General features: G+C 41.9%; 2 protein-coding genes across 30 annotated transcripts in view; both read right to left on the bottom strand.

Annotated features, from left to right (window-relative positions):
* Nucleotides 1-682: 682 nt before the first annotated feature.
* Nucleotides 683-6730, bottom strand: mrpl21 (mitochondrial ribosomal protein L21). Of its 2 annotated transcripts, none has more exons than XM_029766957.1 (7): nt 6599-6730; nt 6188-6245; nt 5916-6001; nt 5498-5661; nt 5128-5180; nt 3289-3392; nt 683-951 (listed from the first exon to the last, which is right to left on the bottom strand). In XM_029766957.1, exons 1-7 carry the CDS (start codon nt 6693-6695, stop codon nt 887-889), a joined length of 627 nt encoding a protein of 208 aa, XP_029622817.1. In that variant the 5' UTR covers nt 6696-6730; the 3' UTR covers nt 683-886. The 2 variants fall into 2 exon arrangements, with proteins under 2 accessions (XP_029622817.1, XP_029622816.1); XM_029766956.1 differs by having other exon boundaries at nt 5916-6004.
* A 9461-nt stretch (nt 6731-16191) lies between these two features.
* Nucleotides 16192-25889, bottom strand: part of LOC115202865 (CUGBP Elav-like family member 1) — a 55196-nt gene continuing 45498 nt past the window's right edge. For 3 of the 28 annotated variants that reach the window (XM_029766962.1, XM_029766977.1, XM_029766958.1), the window contains 6 exons: nt 24703-24781; nt 23696-23866; nt 23329-23445; nt 23015-23215; nt 22168-22311; nt 16195-22044 (listed from right to left, as the gene is read on the bottom strand). In XM_029766962.1, the coding sequence (XP_029622822.1) occupies nt 21917-22044; nt 22168-22311; nt 23015-23215; nt 23329-23445; nt 23696-23866; nt 24703-24781 (840 nt within the window). In that variant the 3' untranslated portion in view covers nt 16195-21916. Of the gene's footprint in view, nt 22045-22167; nt 22312-22604; nt 22757-23014; nt 23216-23328; nt 23446-23695; nt 23867-24702; nt 24782-25889 lie in introns of those variants that run through there. The other 25 variants (XM_029766959.1, XM_029766960.1, XM_029766968.1 and 22 more) reach the window with 25 other exon arrangements.

The following is a 25889-nucleotide window of genomic DNA, read 5'->3' on the forward strand; positions in this document are numbered from 1 at the left end:
TGATTTTCACCAAATATGTTGTCTTCTCACTATTGAAACTCCACAAACAATAAACAGCTTATGAAGCTCTCAGCCTAGAGATCCATTTTTTTGGTAGATTATTTGTTTGCAATATTGATTATATTGAATAAAACTCCTTGACAATCACTAACCAAAAAGAGCACACATTTTCTTCCATGAACCTGCACATCATCATCTCTCTTTGTGGCACGAATGTGAGGGTTTATAGCGGGGGAAACGGTGTTGCAGTAGTCTAGTGTGTGGTGCAGGAATAATGACAAGCGAACTTGGGGAGCTTTGTGTTTACGTTGTCCTAAAAAAGAGAACCGAACTGAGACCACCTCTCGAGATGGTCTCAGTTCGGTTCGAGGGCTCTTTTGAAGGGTCTGAGATATTTTATAGTATTCACATTGCAAAAAAATTACGCAAACCACACTGAGTTCACAAAACTTGTCTGAAAGGGACCAAGTGTGAAAACACACCGTGTCCCAGATTTTCACTTACTATATTATGTCTAGTCTATGAGACCAGGCTGGAATACCTTAAGTTTTCCTTCTTTGCTGTCTTCAAGCTAGGTTTCTCCACTGTGCAACATGATATCATAGGTGTCCTATGGCTATTTGTCATATAGGTGAGAAACAGCGCCTGGATTTCACCAATTTCATAACAGATTCATAAACAATTGACCTATGACAGATTGCTTTAATTGTACTTATACAACACATCTGATTACATAAAAAGGCAAATTTACAAAGATTCACTTGAAAGATACCAAATATTGATCATAAATATGTTTTCCCATTATATTTTCAACTGAGCATGTGTTCCAAATTTCAGTGGCACATTCACTGGCCAAAAGTTTATTTACAATTCAAAACATATAGCATCAAGTCAATCTGGGAGCAACTTCAATTGTGTTGATCCGAAGCACTGTTTGTGGTTGCACAATAACTGAAAAAGGAAAAGACAATAGTTAGTCTTGCAGCAGCCACACGTACGCAACATTATTCTGAAACACACACTGTCAGGTTATTCATACTGCTTTTAACAGAATTTACTTCAGAGGATCAATATAATTTAGGATGTTTGAACATTTAATGAATAAAAAAATGCTATTATAACTTAAGGCCTCAAGTGTGCCTCTCTTTTCTGTTGTGATATCGGGGGAATTTCCACTCTCTGGAGAGATTTAATGTTCCTGTTTACTCCAAGAAAACAATATCAAATTATACTTGAACGGTAATTGGCATGTGTGGACAGAGGAATTCAGGTCATTCATTGAATCTAAAAAATAATCTTAGGATTGATGATCAAGTGATCACCCAACTACAGTGTATTCAGAAAGTAGTCAGACACCATTACTTTTTCCACATTTTGTTATGTTACAGCCTTACTGGAAAATTGATTAAATACATGTTAATCCTCATCAATCTACACACAATACCGCATAATGACAAAGCGAAAAACAGGTTGTAGAAATTTTTGAACATGTATAAAAAAAAATCTAAAACAGAAATACCTTACATACATAGGTATTCAGACACTTTGCTATGAGACTCAAAATTGAGCTCAGGCGCATACTGTTTCCATTGATCATCATTGAGATGTTTCTACAACTTGATTGGAGTCCACCTGTGGTCAATTCCATTGATTGGACATGATTTGGAAAGGTACACACCTGTCTATATAAAGGTCCCACAGTTGACAGTGCATGTCAGAGCAAAAACCAAGCCATGAGATCGAAAGAATTGTCCGTAGTGTTCAGAGACAGGATTGTGTCGAGGCACAGATCTGGGGAAGGGTAACAAAAAATATCTGCAGCATTGAAGGTCCCCAAGAGCACAGTGGCCTCCATCATTCTTAAATGGAAGAAGTTTGGAACCACCAAGACTCTTCCAAGAGCTGGCCGCCCAGCCAAACTGAGCAATTGGGGGGGAAGTGCCTTGGTCAGGGAGGTGACCAAGAACACGATGGTCACTTTGACAGAGCTCCAGAGTTCCTCTGTGGAGATGGGAGAATCTTTCAGAAACCCAACCATCTCTGCAGCACTCCACCAATCAGGCCTTTATGGTAGTGGCCAGATGGAAGCATCTCCTCAGTAAGTTTGCCAAAAGGCAACTAAAGACTCTCAGACCATGAGAAACAAGATTCTCTGGTCTGATGAAAGCAAGATTGAACTCTTTGGCCTGGATGCCAAGCGACACGCCTGGACGAAATCTGGCACCATCCCCATGTTTATTTTTTTAAATGTTATTTAACCTTTAACTTGGCATGTCAGTTAAGAACACATTATTCACAATCACGGCCTACCCCGGGCAAACACTGGGCCAATAGTGCGCCGCCCTATGGGACTCCCAATCATGGCCGATTGTGATACAGCCTGGAAGCAAACCAGGTTCTGTAGTGATGCCTCTAGCACTGAGATGCTGTGCCACTCGGGAGCCCCAAATTGGTGAAACATGGTGGTGGCGGCATCATGCTGTGGGGATGTTTTTCAGCGGCAGGGACTGGGAGACTAGTCAGGATGAACAGAACAAAGTAGAGAGATCCTTTATGAAAACCTGCTCCGGATCAAAGGTTCACTTTCCAACAGGACAAAGACCCTAAGCACTCAGCAAAGACAACACAGGAGAGCTTCAGGACAAGTCTTAATGTCCTTGAGTGGCCCAGCCAGAACCCAGACTTGAACCCGATCGAACATCTCTGCAGAGACCTGACAATAGCTACACAGCGACGCTCCCAATCAAACATGACAGAGCTTGAGAGGATCTGCAGAGAAGAATAGGAGAAACTCCACAAATACAGACTGTAATTGCTGCCAAAGGAGCTTCAACAAAGTACTGAGTAAAGGGTCTGAAAACTTATGTAAATGTTATATTTCATTTTTACTAAATTTGCTAAAATTTCTAAAAACCAGTTATTGTCCTTATGAGGTATTGTGTATAGATTGATGAGGGGGAAAAAAATAATTAACCAATTTTATAATAAGGCTGTAATGTAACAAAACAAAAAACTACCTTGGAATGTGTCACTTTCCCACACAAACTCTTTCAGCTTTTACACGCTTGTTCATGCTGACAATTCTCCCAGGGATATTATACTTGACATTTACATTAGAGTATTGTTGTTTAGATTGTTTCCCAATTAAAACATTTCATATACGCGTCATAGGAATAAAGGAATAGTGTTGTTGCTAGCTTTGATTTGTACACTACACGGTTTCAAAGATTATTTTAACTTCATTGTTTAAATATCAAAAACATTCAACATGTAAAAAAAACTAAATACTTCTTTTCTTCTGGTATCTGTGTCTTTTCCAGAACCGCATGTGAACTTTGGGCCAGGATTCAGTCTTCTCAATGACAGTTGCCTCTACTCTGACCAAATCACGACTACATGCGAAAGGAGGGGAAATGACTGTTAGAAATATGAGAAAATTAGAGCAGTACAGTGGGGGAAAAAAGTATTTGATCCCCTGCTGATTTTGTACGTTTGCCCACTTACAAAGAAATGATCAGTCTATAATTTTAATAATAGGTTTATTTGAACAGTGAGAGACAGAACAAAAAAATCCAGAAAAACGCATGTCAAAAATGTTATAAAATGATTTGCATTTTAATGAGGGAAATAAGTATTTGACCCCTCTGCAAAACATGACTTAGTACTTGGTGGCAAAACCCTTGTTGGCAATCACAGAGGTCAGACGTTTCTTGTCGTTGGCCACCAGGTTTGCACACATCTCAGGAGGGATTTTGTCCCACTCCTCTTTGCAGATCTTCTCCAAGTCATTAAAGTTTCGAGGCTGACGTTTGGCAACTTGAACCTTCAGCTCCCTCCACAGATTTTCTATGGGATTATGGTCTGGAGACTGGCTAGGCCACTCCAGGACCTTAATGTGCTTCTTCTTGAGCCACTCCTTTGTTGCCTTGGCCTTGTGTTTTGGGTCATTGTCATGCTGGAATACCCATCCACGACCCATTTTCAATGCCCTGGTTGAGGGAAGGAGGTTCTCACCCAAGATTTGACGGTACATGGCCCCGTCCATCGTCCCTTTGATGCGGTGAAGTTGTCCTGTCCCCTTAGCAGAAAAAACACCCCCAAAGCATAATGTTTCCACCTCCATGTTTGACGGTGGAGATGGTGTTCTTCTGGTCATAGGCAGCATTCCTCCTCCTCCAAACACGGCGAGTTGAGTTGATATCAAAGAGCTCCATTTTGGTCTCATCTGACGACAACACTTTCACCCAGTTGTCCTCTGAGTCATTCAGATGTTCATTGGCTAACTTCAGACGGGCATGTATATGTATTCTTGAGCAGGGGGACCTTGCGGGCGCTGCAGGATTTCAGTCCTTCACGGCATAGTGTGTAACAAATTGTTTTCTTGGTGACTATGGTCCCAGCTGCCTTGAGATCATTGACAAGATCCTCCCGTGTAGTTCTGAGCTGATTCCTCACCGTTCTCATGATCATTGCAACTCCACGAGGTGAGATCTTGCATGGAGCCCCAGGCCGAGGGATATTGACAGTTCTTTTGTGTTTCTTCCATTTGCGAATAATCGCACCAAATGTTGTCACCTTCTCACCAAGCTGCTTGGCGATGGTCTTGTAGCCCATTTCAGCCCTGTGTAGGTCTACAATCTTGTCCCTGACATCCTTGGAGAGCTCTTTGGTCTTGGCCATGGTGGAGAGTTTGGAATCTGATTGATTGATTGCTTCTGTGGACAGGTGTCTTTTTTACAGGTAACAAGCTGCGGTTAGGAGCACTCCCTTTAAGAGTGTGCTCCTAATCTCAGCTCATTACCTGTATAAAAGACACCTGGGAGCCAGAAATCTTTCTGATTGAGAGGGGGTCAAATACGTATTTCCCAAATCAAATCAATTTATAACATTTATGACATGCGGTTTTCTGGATATTTTTGTTGTTATTCTGTCTCTCACTGTTCAAATAAACCTACCATTAAAATTATAGACTGATCCTTTCTTTGTCAGTGGGCGAACATACAAAATCAGCAGGGGATCAAATACTTTTTCCCCCCACTGTATATTCAAAATGGACACTGCATACATTCAAAACCTAAACATGCATAATCCCCCACCCAGTTGATGATATAGAACTAGAAAACTTACCCGAGTAGGGGCCTCCCAATCAGTGTGAACTCTTCTCCACCAACCAGCAGCACCTATTAGATGGAAGGATTTTGTCCATAAAAAAGTGCAGCCTATAAGACTGCACTTGATGCTAGGGTCTACCAACATTGCAGACTTATTTGTGTTCCACAAATAGGGCGAGCGAAAATATGTTGTGGTTGATAACTGTAATTTAGTAAAATACATAAAATAATTTACAGATGTTTGGGCTGACAATGACAGCAATGGAGTTGGTAAGAGCATAAAAAGAACTGGGACAAGGCTAAAAAGATTTGGCATGTGTGGAAAATTTGTCCCTTCCAAATAGTAATGACATATAGTAAATAGTAAGAATATAAAGGACACAGACCTTCTCAAGTCTAATCTTGTCACCACATTCAGCATCAATGTGGTTTTCAATAAGGATCAGGTCTTCATTTGTCACTTTCCACTGTCGACTTGCAAAATGGACAACTGCAAAAAGCCTTCCATAGTCTTCCTTTGCAAGAAGGGTGTTCACATTTTCTAGAACCACTGTCAGGCAATGGGAGAGTGATCATTCAGACACAGTAAATTACAAAAACACTGAATCTAAAGATTGATTTAGCCCTAGGCTGAAGTTTTATGTCTCTTTCACTACAAAATAGGCCAGTGATAAAATGTTTTAAAGGACAATTATTTCACATAAATAATCTTTGATGTGTGTTTAATGTAGGTTTTGCTTTATCAAAACTGAGAAAGCATTCAGAAAGCAACAATCAGTGTACATCGGTCATCCTTTCCCCCACCTTTGTGCTGCCTCTCCTCTTCGTCACTGCTGATATAGGACACTTCTGGCCATAGTGGTCTGGATAAGGACGTCGGTGGTACATAACTGCTGGGGAACATGAGCCGAAATTGCATTATTTTGATTCTATCATATTTTGGGTGGTTGAAGGTGTTCTCTTTAAATGATTTGAGATCAGACATTACACAGAAAGAATTGTAATCTAGAATCAATATGGAGTACGAAGTAATACATAATCATTTTACATTATTAAGTTGAGTGAATATACTGTACCTTGATGGTAATTTGCTCTGAGAACTTCGATGACGTGCTATTGCAGGACACAGAAGTCCTGAATGACAGATTATTCAGTTAGTTTATTCCCTCTGGGAGAGATTGATCCTATTCATTGTCTGAAATACAAGCTTGTTGTGTAACTATTCACTGGCTATAAATTATTTACACACCAAGATGATGCTCAATATATTAAATTGCGACAAATTTTAGACAGACGAGACGTATTAATGAAAGCTGCTGTTTTGCCTTTGGATTTCAACACAACATACTCATCAAGCTTGTGAGATTTAGCCTAACCGGCTAATGGTTAGCTAATGTGCAAATTTAGCTTGCTCTATTCCAGAGATAATACATCGCACGGATAACTTGACCAGTTTAGATTTGTCGACATAAGGGTGAACAACCTACCCATTTGATTAAGAATGGGAATTTTCACATGACGTGCTTGTAATCTCCAACACGTTCTCAGCATCTCCAGATATCCATTTCTCAAAGTCAGCGCCATCTTGCCTGTCAATATTAGGTGTTACAGTCATTACGTTCCCCGGATTCCTATCAAATAAAATGTGTTCCATTTAAAAATTGTTATTAGGAAATGGAAGATGCACAATGACTATACAGATGTCGCTCCGACATTTCCTGCTTGCTAAAATTATAATAGATCGCCTAATTTCATGCAATGTGACAAAACAAGCAAGTATAGTGTAGAGATGTATTGTACCATCTAAACCGTGTGAAATGCACTGCTCAAAATAAAGGGAACACTTAAACAACACATCCTAGATCTGAATGAAATAAATAATCTTATTAAATACTTTTTTCTTTACATAGTTGAATGTGCTGACAACAAAATCACACAAAAATAATCAATGGAAATCCAATTTATCAACCCATGGAGGTCTGGATTTGGAGTCACACTCAAAATTAAAATGGATAACCACACTACAGGCTGATCCAACTTTGATGTAATGTCCTTAAAACAAGTCAAAATGAGGCTCAGTAGTGTGTGTGGCCTCCGCGTGCCTGTATGACCTCCCTACAATGCCTGGGCATGTTCCTGATGAGGTGGCGGATGGTCTCTTGAGGGATCTCCTCCCAGACCTGGACTAAGCATCCGCCAACTCCTGGACAGTCTGTGGTGCAACGTGGCGTTGGTGGATGGAGCGAGACATGATGTCCCAGATGTGCTCAATTGGATTCAGGTCTGGGGAACGGGCGGGCCAGTCCATAGCATCAATGCCTTCCTCTTGCAGGAACTGCTGACACACTCCAGCCACATGAGGTCTAGCATTGTCTTGCATTAGGAGGAACCCAGGGCCAACCGCACCAGCATATGATCTCACAAGGGGTCTGAGGATCTCATCTCGGTACCTAATGGCAGTCAGGCTACCTCTGGCGAGCACATGGAGGGCTGTGCGGCCCCCCCAAAGAAATGCCACCCCACACCATGACTGACCCACCGCCAAACCGGTCATGCTGGAGGATGTTGCAGGCAGCAGAACGTTCTCCACGGCGTCTCCAGACTCTGTCACGTCTGTCACATGTGCTCAGGGTGAACCTGCTTTCATCTGTGAAGAGCACAGGGCGCCAGTGGCGAATTTGCCAATCTTGGTGTTCTCTGGCAAATGCCAAACGTCCTTTACGGTGTTGGGCTGTAAGCACAACCCCCACCTGTGGACGTCGGGCCCTTATACCACCCTCATGGAGTTTGTTTCTGACCGTTTGAGCAGACACATGCACATTTGTGGCCTGCTGGAGGTCATTTTGCAGGGCTCTGGCAGTGCTCCTCCTGCTCCTCCTTGCACAAAGGCAGAGGTAGCGGTCCTGCTGCTGGGTTGTTGCCCTCCTACGGTCTCCTCCACGTCTCCTGATGTACTGGCCTGTCTCCTGGTAGCGCCTCCATGCTCTGGACACTACGCTGACAGACACAGCAAACCTTCTTGCCACAGCTCGCATTGATGTGCCATCCTGGATGAGCTGCACTACCTGAGCCACTTGTGTGGGTTGTAGACTCCGTCTCATGCTACCACTAGAGTGAAAGCACCGCCAGCATTCAAAAGTGACCAAAACATCAGCCAGGAAGCATAGGAACTGAGAAGTGGTCTGTGGTCCCCACCTGCAGAACCACTCCTTTATTAGGTGTGTCTTGCTTATTGCCTATAATTTCCACCTGTTGTCTATTCCATTTGCACAACAGCATGTGAAATGTATTGTCAATCAGTGTTGCTTCCTAAGTGGACAGTTTGATTTCACAGAAGTGTGATTGACTTGGAGTTACATTGTGTTGTTTAAGTGTTCCCTTTATTTTTGAGCAGTGTATATTTCCCATAACCAAAAATATTGTATTTTCAGCTGTTTGAAGCTGGTGTACAAAACAACATTTAAGAACAGGAAGCATATAAATAGTGCACATAGAAATAACATATCTACCGCTTTCAATTAGATGTATAACGCACATTTCTATGTGAATTTGGTCATCGCCCAAGAAATTACATATTGCAGCTTTAAGACCCCAACATTTCACTAGTTTTTTTTTGCAAAATAAGTATTGAATACATCAATGTAGTGTAAGGCAGAAATAAGTGTAAGAAATAAATGAGAAATATACTGCCACATACCTAAAGAATAACAATTGTCAAAGACGCCAGCCACTCAAGTCATAAACTGTTCTCTCTGCTACTGGACAGCTTCTACCCCAAAGCTATAAGACTGCTAAATAGTCAGTTAAATAGTTAACCAATAGCTACCTGGAATATCTGCATTGACCCTTTTTGCACTAATCTGTTTGACTCATCACATACTCCGTATCTATCCTGTTGCCTAGTCACTTTATCCCTACCTATATGCACATTTATAAACTGGGTGGTTCGAGCCCTGAATGCTGATTGGTTGACAGCCGTGGTATATCAGACTGTATACCACGGGTATGACAAAACATTCATTTTTACTGCTGTAATTACGTTGGTAACCAGTTTATAATAGCAATAAGGCACCTCGGGGGTTTGTGGTATATGGCCAATATACCATGGCTAAGGGCTGTTCCAAGCGTCGTGCATAAGAACAGCCCTTAGCCATGGTATATTGGCCATATACCACACCCCTTCGTGCCTTACTGCTTAAATCTACCTCAATTACCTCATACCCCTGCACATCAACTTGGTACTGGTACACAGTGTATATATCATTTAATTTATTTAAATTTTTTCTACGATTTCATTTTTTCTTGAATTGTTTGGAAGGTCCCGTAATAAGCATTTCACTGTTCGTCTACCCCTGTTGTTTACCAAGCATTTGATTTGATAAGGCATACTTTTTATTCCAAAATACATTAAAAACTCTTTTTTTGTAGGTTCCCATGAGGACTTTTCCAAGCCTCTCAACACTTTGGCAAAAACAAACAGAACACAGTGTCTGTAGACACCTCTGTGGAAAAGCAACAGCTCATTGTTTTTTAGGGGCGACTACCAGTTGGTCAAATAATGAAAGTCACAGTGGGGTGCCAAAACACAGAGTTGGCTGTGAATTGTCTATTTACAGTTTAATATTACTGTATTGAATGGCCATTTCCTTGTCAAGATTGTGTGACATCTTTTTTTATATGCATTGGCAAAGATATTTATAATAACTAACAGAAGCAGACTCCAGTGCAGCAACCATTGAAATACCTATCCTGTCACACTCTGTTGTTTCACCTGTCTTTGTGCCTGTCTCCACCCCCCCTCATTATCCCCAGTGTATTTATACCTGTGTTCCCTATTTGTCTGTTGTCAATTCGTTTTTGTTTTCCCCTTGCTCCTGTCTGTTCTAGTTCCTGTTTTCAATTTTTCCCCGGTTTTGACCTTTCTGCCTGCCCTGAGTCTGCCTGCCGTTCTGTACCTTGCCACACCACACTGGATTATTGACCCCTGCCTGCTCTGATCTTGAGACTGCCTGCCGTTCTGGACCTTTTGAACCTTATCTGGATTACTGACCTCTGCCTGCCCTTGACCTGTCATTTTGCCTGCCCCCTGTTCTAGTAATAAACTTTTGTTACTTCGACACTGTCTGCATCTGGGTCTTACCTGAAATGTGATAGTACCAACTGGCCATGACTGACCCAGCAGACTTGGACCAGCACCGCAACGACATCTCCTCCTAAGGAGCCACCATTGGAAGGCATGAGGAGACCTTGGCCGAACGCCATGACCAAGCGTTGAACACATTGCTGGAGCAATTCCGTGGGTTGTCTATTAGGCAGCCTACCACAAAGGTAACCTCCCAGCCCCTCAGTAACCCGGCTGTTAGCAGTGCCGTCACCCCAGTTTCCTGGGAGCCCACTTACCTCCCCCAGGACGCTTCGTTGGAGAGTCGGGCACCTGTTGGGCGTTTCTCGCTCAGTGTTCCCTCATCATCGAGCTGCAGCCCTCCTACTTCCCCTCGGACCACTCTAAGATAGCGTACCTCTTCGCGCTGCTGTAGGGCTCTCGCCTGGGCTACAGCAGTATGGGAACAACAGTCGGCCATATGTCTGGAGGAGTTTGTGGCGGAGGTAAAGAAAGCTTGAGGCTCCATTGTCTGGGAGAGAGGCTGCCCGGAAGTTACTCCAACTTTGGCAAGACTCCCGCAGTTTGGCAGACTATGCGGTGGATTTCTGCACGTTGGCAGCTGAGAGTGCCTGGAACCCGGAAGCGCTGTTCGACATGTTCCTGCACAGAGTATCGGAGGAAGTAAAGGACGAGCTTGCAGCCCGGGTATTACCGACAAATCTCGACACGCTCATCGTCTTGACCATTCGGATCGATGGGTGACTATGGGAACAAAGGAAGGAGAAGAGAGTTGATTCCACCTCGCCTCTAAGGCATCCCGGAAGTCCACGACGGCTCCGTTGCCGAGAGAACCCGAGGCTACCCGAGTTCCTCCGAAGACTGCTGATTCACCTCTTCCCGAGCCTATGCAACTAAGCAGAGCTAGGTTGTCTCCAGCTGAACGGCTATACACTAAGAGTTGCCTGCGGCACTACTGGTCATTTCATCTCCACCTGTCCACTAAAGGACCAGGCTCACCGGTAGGAGCGAGTACTCTGGTGGGCCATATGGATAACTTTTCCTCTCCCCTTACTCACACCCCTTTCAAGCCATTTTGCTGTGGAGGAACCAGTCAATCTCTCCGGATACTCATCGACTCTGGGGCCAATGATAGCTTTATGGATGCTACCCTGGCTTCCGAGCTGGACATCCCCACCCAGCCCCTCTCCATTCCCTTGGACGTTAGAATGCTGGAAGGGCACTCTATAGGCTGGGTCACCCACAATACCACCCCAATCAACCAATGTGTGTCAGGGGACCACAGCGAGATGATTCAATTCCTGCTCATTAAGTCTCGTCAGGTTCCCGTGGTATTGGGATTCTCCTGGTTCCAGCAACACAATCCCCTCATTGACGGGTCTGCTGGTGCCATCATTGGCTGGAGCCCGTTCTGCCACACCCATTGCCTGAAGTCAGCAGAGCCTGCCCCGGGATGTATTCCTGGGGGCTCGGAAGTTGCCCCGGACCTCTCCGTATTTTCCATGGAGTACTAGGACATCCGGGAGGTGTTCAGTAAGGCCCGGGCCACTTTGCTTCCGCCGCACCGACCATATAACTGCAGGATTGACCTTCTCCCAGGCACCACTCCGCCCCGGGGACGACTGTACTCTGCTGGGTCCAGAGACCAAGCATATGGAGACCTACATTGAGGCCTCCCTAGCTGCAGGGTTCATTAGTCCTTCTGCCTCCCCCGCCGGCGCAGGGTTCTTCTTTGTGGAGAAGAAGGACAAAACACTGTGCCTGTGCATCGACTACCGGGGTCTCAATGACATCACAGTAAAGAACCGCTACTCGCTACCACTCATCTCCTCAGGCTTCGAGCTACTCCAGGGGACCACCGTGTTCCCCAAGCTGGACCTACGGAATGCCTACCACCTGGTGGGTATACGGGAAGGGGACGAGTGGAAGACTGCCTTCAACATGGCCAGCGGTCACTCCGAGTATCTTGTCATGCCATTTGGCCTTACCAACGCCCCTGCTGTGTTCCAGGCTCTGGTTAATGATGTGGTCCGTGACATGTTGAACCGGTTCTTCTTTGTCTACCTCGGTGACATCCTCGTCTTCTCCCACTCCGCCCAAGAACACGTGCTCCACGTCCGACATGTTCTCCAACGCCTCCAGGAAAACCAGCTTTTTGTAAAAGCAGAAAAGTGCAAATTCCATCGCTCCACCATCCCCTTTCTGGGTTACATCCCTGCAGGGAGTGTGCAGATGGATCCCGGGAAGGTGAGAGCGGTGGTGGATTGGCCCCAGCCTATATCCAGAGTGCAGCTGCAACATTTCCTGGGATTCGCCAACTCGTATCATCGAATATGCCCGCAACACCCTTCCTTGCTCTGCCACGGGTCTATCGCCCTTCGAGTGTTCCCTTGGGGAATCAGCCCCCGCTCTTCCCTGAGCAGAAGAGGTTGGCATACCTTCGGCCCAGATGTTTGTCTGCCGCTGTCGTCGTACCTGGAAGAGACCCTGGTCGGCCCTTCTCAAGACCACCTCCAGGTATTGACGACAAGCGGATCGCCACCGGACCCCGGCTCCCCGGTATCATCTCGGGCAGAAGGTATGGCTGTCCATCCAGGATCTGCCCCTCTGGGTGGAATCCCACAAACTCTCCCCCTGGTTTATCGGCCCTTTCCCCATCTCCAAGGTCATTAGCCCCTCTGCTGTTCATCTTCTGTTGCCCCGTACCCCCGTATACATCCCACTTTTCAACGTCTGCATGACGCCTGCATGTTAAAGGCATAAGGTGCATAGTTTATATTAATTCAATCTCAACCATAAATGTTAGAAATGTAAAGTTTTTCCCGTGCAAGCCGACATTCCGAAGTCGCCCCCTTGAGTTACAGTGTAGCTGTAGTCTACGGCTTGTGTATTTCCTATTATCGCTAATTGCCTAGAAAAGTTTATGTCCAGTCTATAGGTAATCTGTCTTTCCCTCAACACCTCACGGCATGGTTTATAAGCATGGATATCGACTCTGCCACTCAAGCATGCTTTTGGGGCACAGTCCACTTCGGGCTAGAAGGTTGAGGGTTCGAGACCTGCTCCCTGCTTTTTCATTACAGTATGTATATGATTACCGCCGATAGGGGGAGCTGTTACATCAATGGAGTGAGTGAGATCGTGATGTCTTGGAGATTTCTTCAATGTTCTTCAAACAAACTTTTCTCCATCTCATCATTTTACCCTATTAATTCAGGTATGTAATGTGCAAACGTGCAATTTGACTTAAAATATTGAGGTAACATGGTTAGTTACATAGTCCATGAGTTTGGTGAGGTTTGAAGGCAGTTGAAGGGAGTTTTAACTGAGTGAAAAAAACGGTTGGTATTTTCCCCATTGTAAGTAATGGAGTTAGGTTAAGAGAAGGGATTAAGATGGTGTCTGACCTTTCTGTACTTTTTTTCCCAACGTTTTAGATCAATTTGTTTTATTTTCTATAAACAAAGGCTCAGTTTAGTTTAGGTAATATACGTAAATATGCGATGTCACGATAAAATGTGTTTGTACGAAAATAGCGTTTAACAGTTCGCTATCTTGATGCTAACCAAATTTACTTGGATAAGAGCTAGCTAGCACTAGGCTAGTTGGTTATAGTCAATGTCAGCTTACATGTTAGTGATTCATGTAATGGTTGTAGCATTGTTTTGCATAGACCTTTTTTCGAAATTGACACTGATAGTATAGTGTTTGAGTTTATTTTATTTTTACAGGGACAGTGCACATTAATCAACGTTTCAGTAAAAGTGCCGGTTTTAGCCAGCCGGCTAATTTTCAACCGCAGTCCCTGGGTTACATATATTTATATACTGGGTGGTTCGAGCCCTGAATGCTGATTGGCTGACAGCCGTGGTATATTTAAGCAGTAAGGCACGACTAAGGGCTGTTCTTAGGCACGACGCATCGCTGAGTAAATTGTAACGTATCCCTTGATGGTATTTGTTAGTTCAACATTGTTCTAACATAGGACATATAATAGATATATATTTAACCACAAGGGTGTACTAATGAGCTATGATTTTAAAATCATAATAGAGGACTACTGAAAAAATATTATTTCAGTGTAGATAAGGGAAGGCCTGCTTAAATGAAAACATGCCAGCCAGACAAGCCAGTGTATGAATCAAATTTATTTGCATATGAATGGAGTGGAAATTGACTTTGTGATCTGTAAGGTAAGTAACAATGTGTGTGGGGGGGGGGCATAGAAATCATATTTTTTACCCCGATGCCTGTTTATTCATAAAAAACAGATTGCGGTAAATAACATTAATCACAATGGTTAGCCTATGCAAATTAATTGGAAAACAAAAGCTTATTAATAGGAATACATTTAGCCTAATTGGTAACAAAGACAGGATTCTAGTCAGGCTTTTGTTTGTCAAATCCAGATAAACTGTTTGGTCTATGCATAGACCCATAACGATTCTAACTTTTTGGTATTTTGCTGTAGGCATAGCCTACCACTAATATTTTAAATTGTGGCGCATTTACTAAACAAACCACATTTTCCAGTGATGTTGAGGCTGAGCAAGACCTTCGATGGACTGTGTAAATAATTGTAGATCACTTTATATAATCTGGACCGTTGCTTTCCTAAGGCTAAGCAAATAAGGGGTAGCATATGCTTTCTGCCCGTCTCTATAACAAGGCTTAGGCCTACATCCTCACATACCCCCTCAATTCGAACCCTGCTTTTAACCATAAGACATCTCCACAGTAATGTATAGCCTAAGGATTGCATGGTGACAGTGATTGTGTCTGTTAATCCGGTAAACTGGGAAGTGGGGAAAAAAACGAGGTCAAATCATGACAGTGATTTTCAGGTCAAAGAGATGCCAGAGTTTCTGAATTGGAATTCCGAGTTGGATGACCGTTCCCCCAAAAATATCCCAGTCTGAGCTCCTTTTATTCCAAGTTCCCAGTTGTCTTGAACGCACTGAAGTCGGAAGTCAGAGATTGCTGAGTTCCGAGTTGTTTTGAATGCGCCACTAGAGACCAAGCTACCTCTTATTTCTGAATAGGGCAACCTCCAACAAAAAAGCCCTTGTGTCTGTATTGATGTGAGAAATAGGCATATCTACACAGTAATGGTGGCTGGCTGCGATATCAACTACCAAAAAAAATTGTATTGAGGCGGTATGCCTATTTTAGAAATCATGTACATTTATAAGGCATTCATTGTGAGATATTTAATAAACTAAACAGACACTTAAACTAACGTGACGCGTAACACACGTAGACGTTAAGGCGTTCATGGTAAGATCGTTCATAATAAACTGACAAGCAAACTGACACGTGACATGTTACACGACGTGAACACCATGTCTACATGACGTGTCACGACGCAAACACTACGTCTACATGTTATGTACGTGTCACGTGACGGGAACACGTTGGCAGTTTGCCGCCTTGGAAAAAATCGTGTCAGTCCATTGACAGTCCATGTTAATTGATGGTGGTATTTTATGGCACTAGGAAGACATGAGGTGGCAGTAGCTTCACGAGACTTAATTTCAGCCCTTATCACCCGCCAGAGTCTAGCCTTGCATGCCAGGCCTCTCTAGGTTGTCCAATGGTAAACATAATGGAGGCTATACTCATGCCACGTAGGGTCGTCAGACACCCAGCAGGTGAATGGGCCTATCTTAGGCCTAAATTGAAAAGGTTTCCTGCTTTTACAAATTGCATTAAATCAAGATACCAGCAGGTGTCCCCATCTAAAGAATTTAGCTACACTCGCAGTTGAGGGATGACAGGGTCTCAACGGGGATCTGTCAGCTGTCATGCAGCTGTGTTCCCCTACCATGAAATGTACTTTGATGCAAGCAAAAATGATGTTCTTAAGGAAATGTACCTTTTCTAGTTGACTCACATATTTCAACACATTATGCCTTAATATTTCCTTTAGAGAAAAGGGTAAATAGTCAGACAATTTTAATATGAATTTTTAAACATTTTAATTGTACATAAACAAACCAAACAAATAGGGATCACAATTTTGGCTCACAAAACGACTGCTTATTGAGTGTGCACTTAGCTTCACGCCTGTGGAGACAAGTGTTATCCTTAAATCAAAAACATTTAAGACAATATTGAACTGAAAATATTAAAAAAGCAACTGTTTTGGCCATCTAATAAATTCAGCAATGTCTATGCCTCACAGCAAAATCACAACATTGTAAAACAAAACAAAAATATATAGAAAGAAAAGCTTTTAATTGAATTCACCGAAAGGCGACTTCACAGAATTGCATTCTAATCAATTAATATTACAGCTGTACAGACTAAGGTTTGGTCATGTGGCAACTAAGCTCTACATGTTTGAACTTTCTTGAATTTCAATGTCACATTGTGAAATATAATAACTTTGTTCTAGTAGAAAAGGCAACTGTACAAACCAAATGTTAAATAGAAAAATCAGTCACTTTGTACCAATAATAATGCAAAAAATATCCAACAGGTTTCTTTTTTAGGATCACATTTAAACTCAGACCTAGCAGCTGACAAATCTGGAAATACAATCTGTCACATAATATTAAAATTAAATGAGCCCAGTCAATCCAATTAGTCTGTATTTTTTCTGCAGGTCAATTCATTTGAGATTCCATCCAACACATTTTTGTTGAACAATGGGAGATCAAAACCCAGAGAAGTGTTTTTTAATGGTGAAAATAATTAAAGGGTAGTTCTGAGTACAGAACACGCGACAGTTCTATAATGTGGTTAGAGGCTCCATTTCTAAAACCCAATCCTGGTTTAAGAAGAGGGCCCTGATGTTAAACAGGGATGGAGCCATGCTTTAACTACTGCAAAGACAATGGTTTGTATACATGTGGACCACTGAAATGATGACAGTAGAAGGGATTCATATTGCCCAAGTAAAGCAAATTGATGACGTTAATGCACAACGACACACATTTAACATGCCTAAAGTCATCAGACAAACTCAGGTCAGATAAAGCATCACTTCACATGCTACACACTGTGCCAATGCAATACAACTATATTAAAGACAAGGTATGCTAATAAAAACTGTGCTCTCTGGGAGTAAAATACAAAGTGTATCAGGAACTGCATGAAAAGGTAGCGTTTACCCTTTATTATGAGACAAAAAAACACTCCCAACCCAACAGAATTAATCCCAAAGTTGAAACAAATAAGCCTTTAAGGGCACATGCTTTATAACCTTGTTTTATCTAGTTTGGGGAATACTTGTACTACAGAAAAATCCAAATAATTCCAACACCTAACTTCACCTCAAGTCCTAATATAAAATAGGGGTCTCTAAAATTAGTCTAAACACACACATGAAAACCTACGAGGTACAACCCACCACATCAACGTTGAAAAAGAAAGCAACCCCTACTTTTGTTGCCCAGATGTTAACTTCAAAGGGCAACGTGTAAGAGATAAATGTGACCACCGGCATCGTTTGGCACTAGTTTATTCACAACTTTTTTTATTCTATTAAAAAAAGTCAAATCACATTTTGCTGAGGATTTCAGTGCAGTTACAAAAAAAACGTACATGCTAAATATATATATATATATATATATATATATATCTGAAAAGAAACTCAATTCTGCTCATTTTGTATATTTTATTATTCAGACTAAGGATGATTTCCACACAAAAAGAAATGAAAACATTATGTGCCTGTGATGACTTCACACACTGAAAGACAAAAACGGTGATTCAAGTGTATATCGTTGTCACTCATTAGAAACTCCCCAAAAATTACCCTCATACCAACTAACCTAACGCAAAATGACAAAGTCATCCCCAGTTCAGCAAAATATGACCAAAGACATCCTAAAAAAGCTTAGAACTTACAAGAGAAAAAACACCCCCACGCAAAAGTAGTTCCTATAAATTGATTGGTTGCTTTCAGACACAAAACAAAAACGTAGTGTGGGGGGCGCTAGGAAGACCGCTCAAAACATAAAGGGAAAAATAAACGAGTTTACTATTAAGGTCAAATTAAACAAAAAATAACCACTAGATTTTTCCAAATCGGTTTATGTCAGTAAGTTCTCGAAAAATAGATTCTCTTTTTTGCTTGTAACAACTCATGTAGCTTTATACATTTATTTTCTTGGCAGTCTGTCTAGCGCACCCTATTGGCAGCACAAAGGACAAAAGAGAAACAGAACAAACAAAAACATTTTCCAATAAACGCCAAAAGCTAACAAAAGGTCAAAAAGGTGAACATTTCAAGCGCCATAGAAGTGCAGAGGACAACGTACTGGACGATGAACTTTTGACGTCACATCAACATGCTAGGCAAACGATGAACAAACGGGCACGAAGATATCTAGAATAAAACAAAACAGGGAGACAAACTTAGGTTAAAGCAACAACGGAAAAAGGAGAGGGCAGAAAAAAGAAAATCATAAATGATTATCTTTGCATGGGGAGGGGAGGGGGTCACTACCAGATACACAATCTAAACACAGAACATTTAATGTGAGACAGAAGAGGCGAAAGGACAGAGGGGGAACACAAGCAACATGCAAACAGAGAATTGAGGTAAGAACTTACAGGACACAACAACACCGAGACACCACACTGACTGCCTACTACTGTACAGTCAACATTTGTGACTTAGTATTACATTTGAGGACTTTTAATACAGTAGTCAAAAATATAAAGGGAAATATATAAATGATCAGTAATATTCCAATTTCAGGAAATAATCCTCCCAAGGGGTTTAGCGCCATCTGTCCCAATGTGCTTTTTAAAATTTTCTTACAGATTGTAAAAATAGCATTTTTTTGCTATTCATTGCTTGTAATGATAGTCACCTGGGTTACGAGCCAGCAATATTAGATTAATTGTGCTTTGCTAGAATTATCTATGAGAGCTGATTGTCAACTAATCTCAGTCAACATTTCTCTTGATTGTGTGCTTCATCTGTTCATAATTCCATCATATGCAATGCAATACAGCTAAATTACATCCACAGCAAAGGAGCTTTTCTCGAGGGCACAATACAAAACTGAGTCAAGTACAGTATCTGTACTTTAAGTGGCAAGGAGGTAACTTTCTTTTTAAATAAGAAGGCAGTTTGTCAATACAATACAGAAAGGGTAAGTAAAGACAGTGCAAACAAACTGAAGACAATTTATAAAACAAATGAGTAAAAAGTTTAAGCTATAAAACTTTAAGACTACATTAGTCTGTTTCACATTATAAACAAAAACAGCTTTTCTGTGAGTGTTTGGCATCTTCTCATGTTCTCTCTACCATAATCTGCTGCCATTCTTAAGAATTCCACTTCTGTATGCTTACGCAAAATGATGCCTTTCATACAAAGCAAAAGTATGACATGTACAGCAAGTTAACAGTGATGGTTAAGTTCATGTACAACAACTATGTGCCCCCATCAGCTGAGATTCAGTCTTTGGACTTATTTTAATGGCAGCAAATACCCTGGACTTAACCTTGCAGTAACCCTGCTTAAGCCTATTTTCTCAGTTGGTATTGTTATGCACATGGAAATGATAGTTAAATAGGCACACATCTAGGTTGAACTCAAGTAAAATATTGATTTTCCCTATAATATATTCCATTCTTTAAATGCAAGGGGACTACAGTTTCGAAACTTTAGCAGCTGGCAAATCCTACTCACTGACCATACAAAATAGTCACTTGCTGCACATTAACAATAAACACTTAAATAAGGCTACACAGGTCAGTAGTTTAACCCTCACATATTTAAATGTAGTAACCAACGTCACATTAGGATTCTACAAAATACTGTTGAAGATTCTTGAAAAAATCATTTCAATTCAGAGAAATAATGTAGGCAATAAATAGTTCCCGACACTTGGGAGAAGTATAAAACCTTTATAAAAATAGAAAAGGCATAATAGTTTTGTAATATACATCATCTGGACAATTGCTTCTTCCATTTCTACAAAAACACTTTATAAGTTAATGGAAGTCTAAGAAACGGATTACTGTGTTTGTTGTAGTGATTAACATTTATTTAACGTCGCCAAATCATGAAATGCTAGCGTTTTCAGTTAATAATAAATACACACACTGGAATAAAAATCTACAGGGAAGCCAGTATTTTGAGGGAGTAGTCTCATCTAACCAGCTCAGAGGTAGAGCAGACTACTTGAACTGCGGATGATGAATAATTACAAAACATTTTGGTTAACGAGAGATTTTTTTTTATTACAAATCAATTATATCTAATTTGAGCATTATTTTTGCATCGGTAATTAGTAGAGCTGATTGGATAATTTAGGATGAATCTGACAAATGTTAACTTCGAAAAGTCCCAATGTTGCTCTTTTCCAGGACACTCAATTGCTGCAAGCCTAAAATGCCAAGTGATATTCCATTTAGTGTTAGAAGTAGGACTGATGTTCTACTTGAACTGACAGCTAAACAGAAAGGAAATAGATTGAATGCGAATATTCTAAATGGGGCGGAATGCTAATTTGAAGTTAAAGATCATGGGAGAGTAGAGACTAAGTTATTGCCGCTATTAAAGTCACTGTTCCTCACTTAAAAGACGACATGTGAAGGGCAGCATTAGACAGAAGGCCAAATTTACACATCTGACAGGTGGGGAATAATATTACTCAAGCCAGATGACACTTTAACGGCTATGTTCATTAAAACTTAAAGTAGGACCCAATTACTCCTCCCTTCACACACATTCAGCACAGTATTTGTTAATGACGCAGGACTCCATATTCTCTCTCAGATATTCAATTTTAAAAAAGGGTGAAATATTTCAGATACACTACATGCCTGAAGCAAGGGTGTGGCGTTGTGACATTGTCCTGAGACCAATCAAGAGGTTGGCAAGTTAAATATCTCACAAAACCATTCAAGGCAATACTGCTGACGTCTTACAAATCAATTCATTCAGAGTTGTAAAAAACTATTTTGCTCCAAAGTATAATGTTGAGAACAGAAATTCAAGCTTCTTGTTGGTTAATAAATAAATAAACAAACAAACAAAAACAACTTCTAAATAAAACAAATTTTAAAAAAATGGCTCATCTGCTGGAGTGAAGTCAGATCTTGCGTACATGTAGATAATTGATAATTGCAGCCGGCAAACAGCTATTGTTTTCTTGCCATTATCCGGTGCATGGTCTGTCCATCCTCATTTCAAAAGGCAGTTTTCTGGAAGGCTCTGCATGACGCATCAGAGCGTTTAAGAACGCAACCATGGGGATGGTTTGGTTATGATGGGATTAATTTGGAGTTGGGTCAGGGGGCATGATTAGGTGGTGGTGGGAGAAGGGGTAAAAATCAAGGGGATATTTTGGCAACTGGCTGTCATTGTGCAACATCATTATGACTTAACTTTACAGAGCAAACTAATGACACCTTAACTTAAAATGAACAAACACAATTGTTTAAAAAAGAACATTTCAAAAACAAAACAGAATGTAAGTATCCAGTTTCAGTTGAGCAACATCCTTTTGCATGTTGTTTTTGTTTTCTGCTTGCGTTTGTTAATACAGAGAATAGAAAGGAGTGACCCCAGCAAAGTGGAAATCTTGAAATGCGCAAAGGGATAGGTAAGAATGAGGAGAGGGTAGGGGTTTGCAGCAGGGTTTTAGTTTCTTATTCACACTCCACTTACCAGAAAAAAAACAATTCCTAACCAAGTCCAATTGAGAGAAAGCATTCAGTATGGCTTGCTGTCATTTTTGGATCTCTTCAGCTGCACCTTTAGTCGCTTCATGCCAATTTGGAAACCGTTCATCGACTGAATGGCGGCCTGGGATGAGACTGGATTGTCGTAACTCACAAAGCCTGTAAGAGAATCCAGATAAAAGTCATATGCAAGATACAAATCAATCCTTGCCGTCATAATAAGAACACACTATATACACAGCCTTACTAGTGATGTGCTGTTTTCCCCATCCTCCAGCTTACCAAAACACTTGCTGAGGTTGGTCTGCTTGTCAATGAACACCTTAGCGGAAATAACGTTGCCAAAGGGCATGAACATCTGGAGCAGATCCTGGTCTCCAAACTCCTGGGGGAGGTGGTAGATGAACAAGTTGGCTCCCTCAGGGCCTTAAGAGAGCAGAGCAGGAAATAATTTATTACAAAAGTCTGACACAACAAGATGGTAATGAATACAACTAAGCCAGAGGCAACAACTTTGTTTTTGACAGAGTAACAGCATTTCCAAATGTTATGAGGAGCTTTCTGATACGAATTTCTGCTCATTTTAAAATGACATTTTCTACAACAAGTACTGTCAGTGGCGGTTCTAGCTTGTATGGCTCCCTGGGCGAACATGATATCATTGTTGTGACGTGCAAATGAGTGATAGAAAACCGATCGCGCAAATGTCACCATTTTGATTTTTTTTTGTGCGGGCGCCCCGTACCGACCACGGCAAGATGCCGCCCTGGGCAGCTGCTCATGTCGCCGATACCTAAATCCGCCACTGAGTACTGTGAAAACATTTCAGAGTGTTGCAATTAAATCTTACCCATGCTCCGACTGTCGCTTGCTGTTGCAGCATATTTAAAACAAGACAGAACCCTCAGCAGGTGACAATACATATTTTCACCAATATCCCACACTAAGGTCACATCAAAAATGATGTAAACTAAGCTCTTAATATCCCTTGCACTAGTACTACAATCAAACATCAATCACAGTGTAGCACGTGATCCCTGTAGAGCAGACATTTCAGTTAACACAAATCTCCCCATTCCCACACCCCCAGTCAAACCCTTTTATGCCCCATCTCTATCCCCCTACTTGCCTTCCTTCTGGCTTCCTGCAGCACTGACACTCTGTTGGGAGAGCAGGCTCTGGTTGTAGAGGCTGGGGAGGGCAGCAGCAGCGTACTGCTGGATCCCAGAGTAGGCCTGGGTAAGGGCCTCCATGGTGCTACCAGTTCCGTTCGACAGGCCCCCGCTGCCTAGACCACCGTTCAGGGCTGCCATCCCTAGACACAGGAGCTCTGTTACAAGATTAGGGCTAGAATACCTTGTATATGTATCATGCACTCTTCAAATTTGAGGTAATATATTTGTGGTAAATTAATGAATACAAATATGTTTTGAGTCTGCTAACCTGCAAGTGAGCCCATGTTGAGGCCGGCTCCAGCCCCTGCGGCCAAAGACTGCAGCGCCCCTAAGGAGGCCATGGGGTTCATTGAGTTGTTGTTACAGGAGGTGGGTGACGATCCTGCTGTGGAGATGAGTCAACCCCAAAACATTTAATCCTTTGGAGGAAAACGCCACCATTTGACTCCGCTAGGAGGACTTCAAAGTCTAAATTCACAGACCAGGGAACATAAAGCAGAGACTAGGGATGGGAAGGCAACAGGAAGAAAGGTTAATGAGAAACACCCAACAGTGTTTACAGAGGCAAGTCAGTGGAATGAGGTTAAAAGGTACATACAGGTGAGGGGGGGTGAGAGATAAAAAGTGGGACCAACCCTTGTAGGCGTCCCATGATGAGTGTGCCTGCTGTCCAGTACTCGTACCTGAGCTGGTGAGCACGCTGAGGGGACTGCTAGAGGTGGTGAGAGCGCTGCTGCCCGTGGGCGTGGCCTGTGTGGCACTGGCCGCTGCTGCCAGGGCAGCCAGGTTCTGCATGGCATTCAGCCCTGAGACACACGCATAATCTGCACTTAATACGGGCCATGGAACCTAGATCTCGCTTAGGTCAATATATAGGTTTCACTGAGTCATGCAATCACTGTTTTTGCTTTACAACATGTAAAGAGTTGCAGGTACCATTCCAACACAATCTGAAATGGGTGAGATGGGAGGCAAAAGTAGAAACTTAGCAGCCCATTCAATAAACAACTAGAGCACTGGCCAAAACACACAGAAAGCAGATACAACAATGCAGTGATATGTGGGGTAAGTCAAGAAGTGGGATAATGAGCTGACTTTGTAAACGAGGTAAACAGTTTGAATCAACTCAGATGAAGTTTCAATATGAATTTAAAGCAGGCTTTGTAAAATCTTGAACAATTGTAGCTTGCCCCATGACATAGCCCGTGGTTATCATATTGGAATGAAAACCAGGAATGAAGACATTAATTACTCAGTTCTTGCTATGATGAATTCGATAAGTAGCCACTCGCTGCAGCAGACACACTGCTAGAAACCAGATAAAAAACACCAGTTTGTGTGTTAGTGTTTACGTCTGGAGTTTCCTAGTGGCAGAGCGTTTCAGCTCAAAATTCAATTCATAAATGAGGAGCTGGTTTTGAACATGGTCTCTCACCACTGCTTGACAAACACAGCACACTGAACAGATTACTTGGAGTTCAGGCATGCAGAGAATGACGCACAAAGCAGTATCAATAAAGCACATTTTCACCAGGCACACTACAGGTGGCAGTTGGATGGGGGAGGAAAACACATTTAGCGTGCAGGTGTAAGAATGGAAAGGGGGAAAGGAGGAAGAGAGGTAGGAAATGTCTGTTTTTACCTGACATACCAGACATGGGGTGAAGGTTGTTGAGGGCATTCCCAGAGGTGGCAGACTGCTGGAGGAGCTGTAAATAAAGCTAGACATTACACCAAAACAGAGAACACAAAGGGTCAGGACTGCATCCGGGACTGTGCTTTCAGGAAAGAAATCGCAGAGAGAGAAAAAAGGTAAAGTGGGTGAGTAGGACAGATGAAGGGTAAAAGGACAGGAAAGAGTGGAGGTGTAAATGTTGGTGATACAGAGAGGGGAAGAATCACAGAGAAAATAGAAGGTAAAAAACAAATCCAGAAAAAAACGTGACGCTGGGAAACACTGAGTGGGATGAAATGAGAGTTAAGAGGATTTAAATGGAAGGCAAGACAGCGAAGAAAAGGAAGAGGTTGGAAGATTTTCACAGCACACCCATGGAGCAGCACTAACATCGTAGCAAGCTCTGCCGTTTATATTGGACTGGCCACATAATTGGAGGGTCAGGAGATCTACTCCCCATTTAGAATTAAAGCCAATTGAAAACATATCAGGTCTTTAGGTGAGTTGAGACTAGATGGCCATCCAACATAGATAATTGGAAACAATGAAAATATACATCTAACATCTGTCTAGAAAGACAGCAAGCAAACCAAACACAAGCAAGGAGGGAGGGAGCTGGCTGGATGCAGAAAATGCGCGACTCATACAGAAGAAACAGATCATGTGTCTACTCCCTAAGGTCAGGGAGAATACTTACGAGGCAAAACTAACAATGTTCAATCAATGGAAACCTTATGTCAAATCAAGTCTAATAACAAATGGACAATATGGCAGTCAATGCTCTAGAGCAGGGGTGTCAAATCGGCCCGCAGGTGGTTTGTGAAAAAAAAATATATATATAAAAAAAGAAATGGGGAAAAAATAATCAAACCACGTTATTTGTCACATGCTTCATAAATAATAGGTGTAGATTAAAAGTGAAATGCTTACTTCACAACAATGCAGGGATAAAAATAGAGAAATAATAGACAAGTAACACAAGGAATAAATACACAAATGAGTAACTAATTATTTTGCAAAATACACGGTGTACCAGTACCGAGTCGATGTGCAGGGGTACGAGGCAGATATGTAAATATAGGTAGGGATAAAGTGACAAGGCAACAGGATATATAATAAACAGTAGCAGCATATGTGAGTCAAAAGAGTTAATA

This window comes from Salmo trutta, chromosome 12, assembly GCF_901001165.1.
Source record: "Salmo trutta chromosome 12, fSalTru1.1, whole genome shotgun sequence".
Lineage (NCBI taxonomy): Eukaryota > Metazoa > Chordata > Actinopteri > Salmoniformes > Salmonidae > Salmo > Salmo trutta.

What these genes read in the sequence shown, in the direction of transcription:
- mrpl21 (XM_029766956.1), bottom strand. Translation starts at nt 6,695, where the DNA reads ATGGCGCTGACTTTGAGAAATGGATATCTGGAGATGCTGAGAACGTGT. An exon ending in TCCCATTCTTAATCAAATGG is followed by an intron (nt 6,246 to 6,598) that starts GTAGGTTGTTCA and finishes TCTGTCATTCAG; the next exon opens with GACTTCTGTGTCCTGCAATA. An exon ending in AGAGGAGAGGCAGCACAAAG is followed by an intron (nt 5,662 to 5,915) that starts GTGGGGGAAAGG and finishes ATTGCCTGACAG; the next exon opens with TGGTTCTAGAAAATGTGAAC.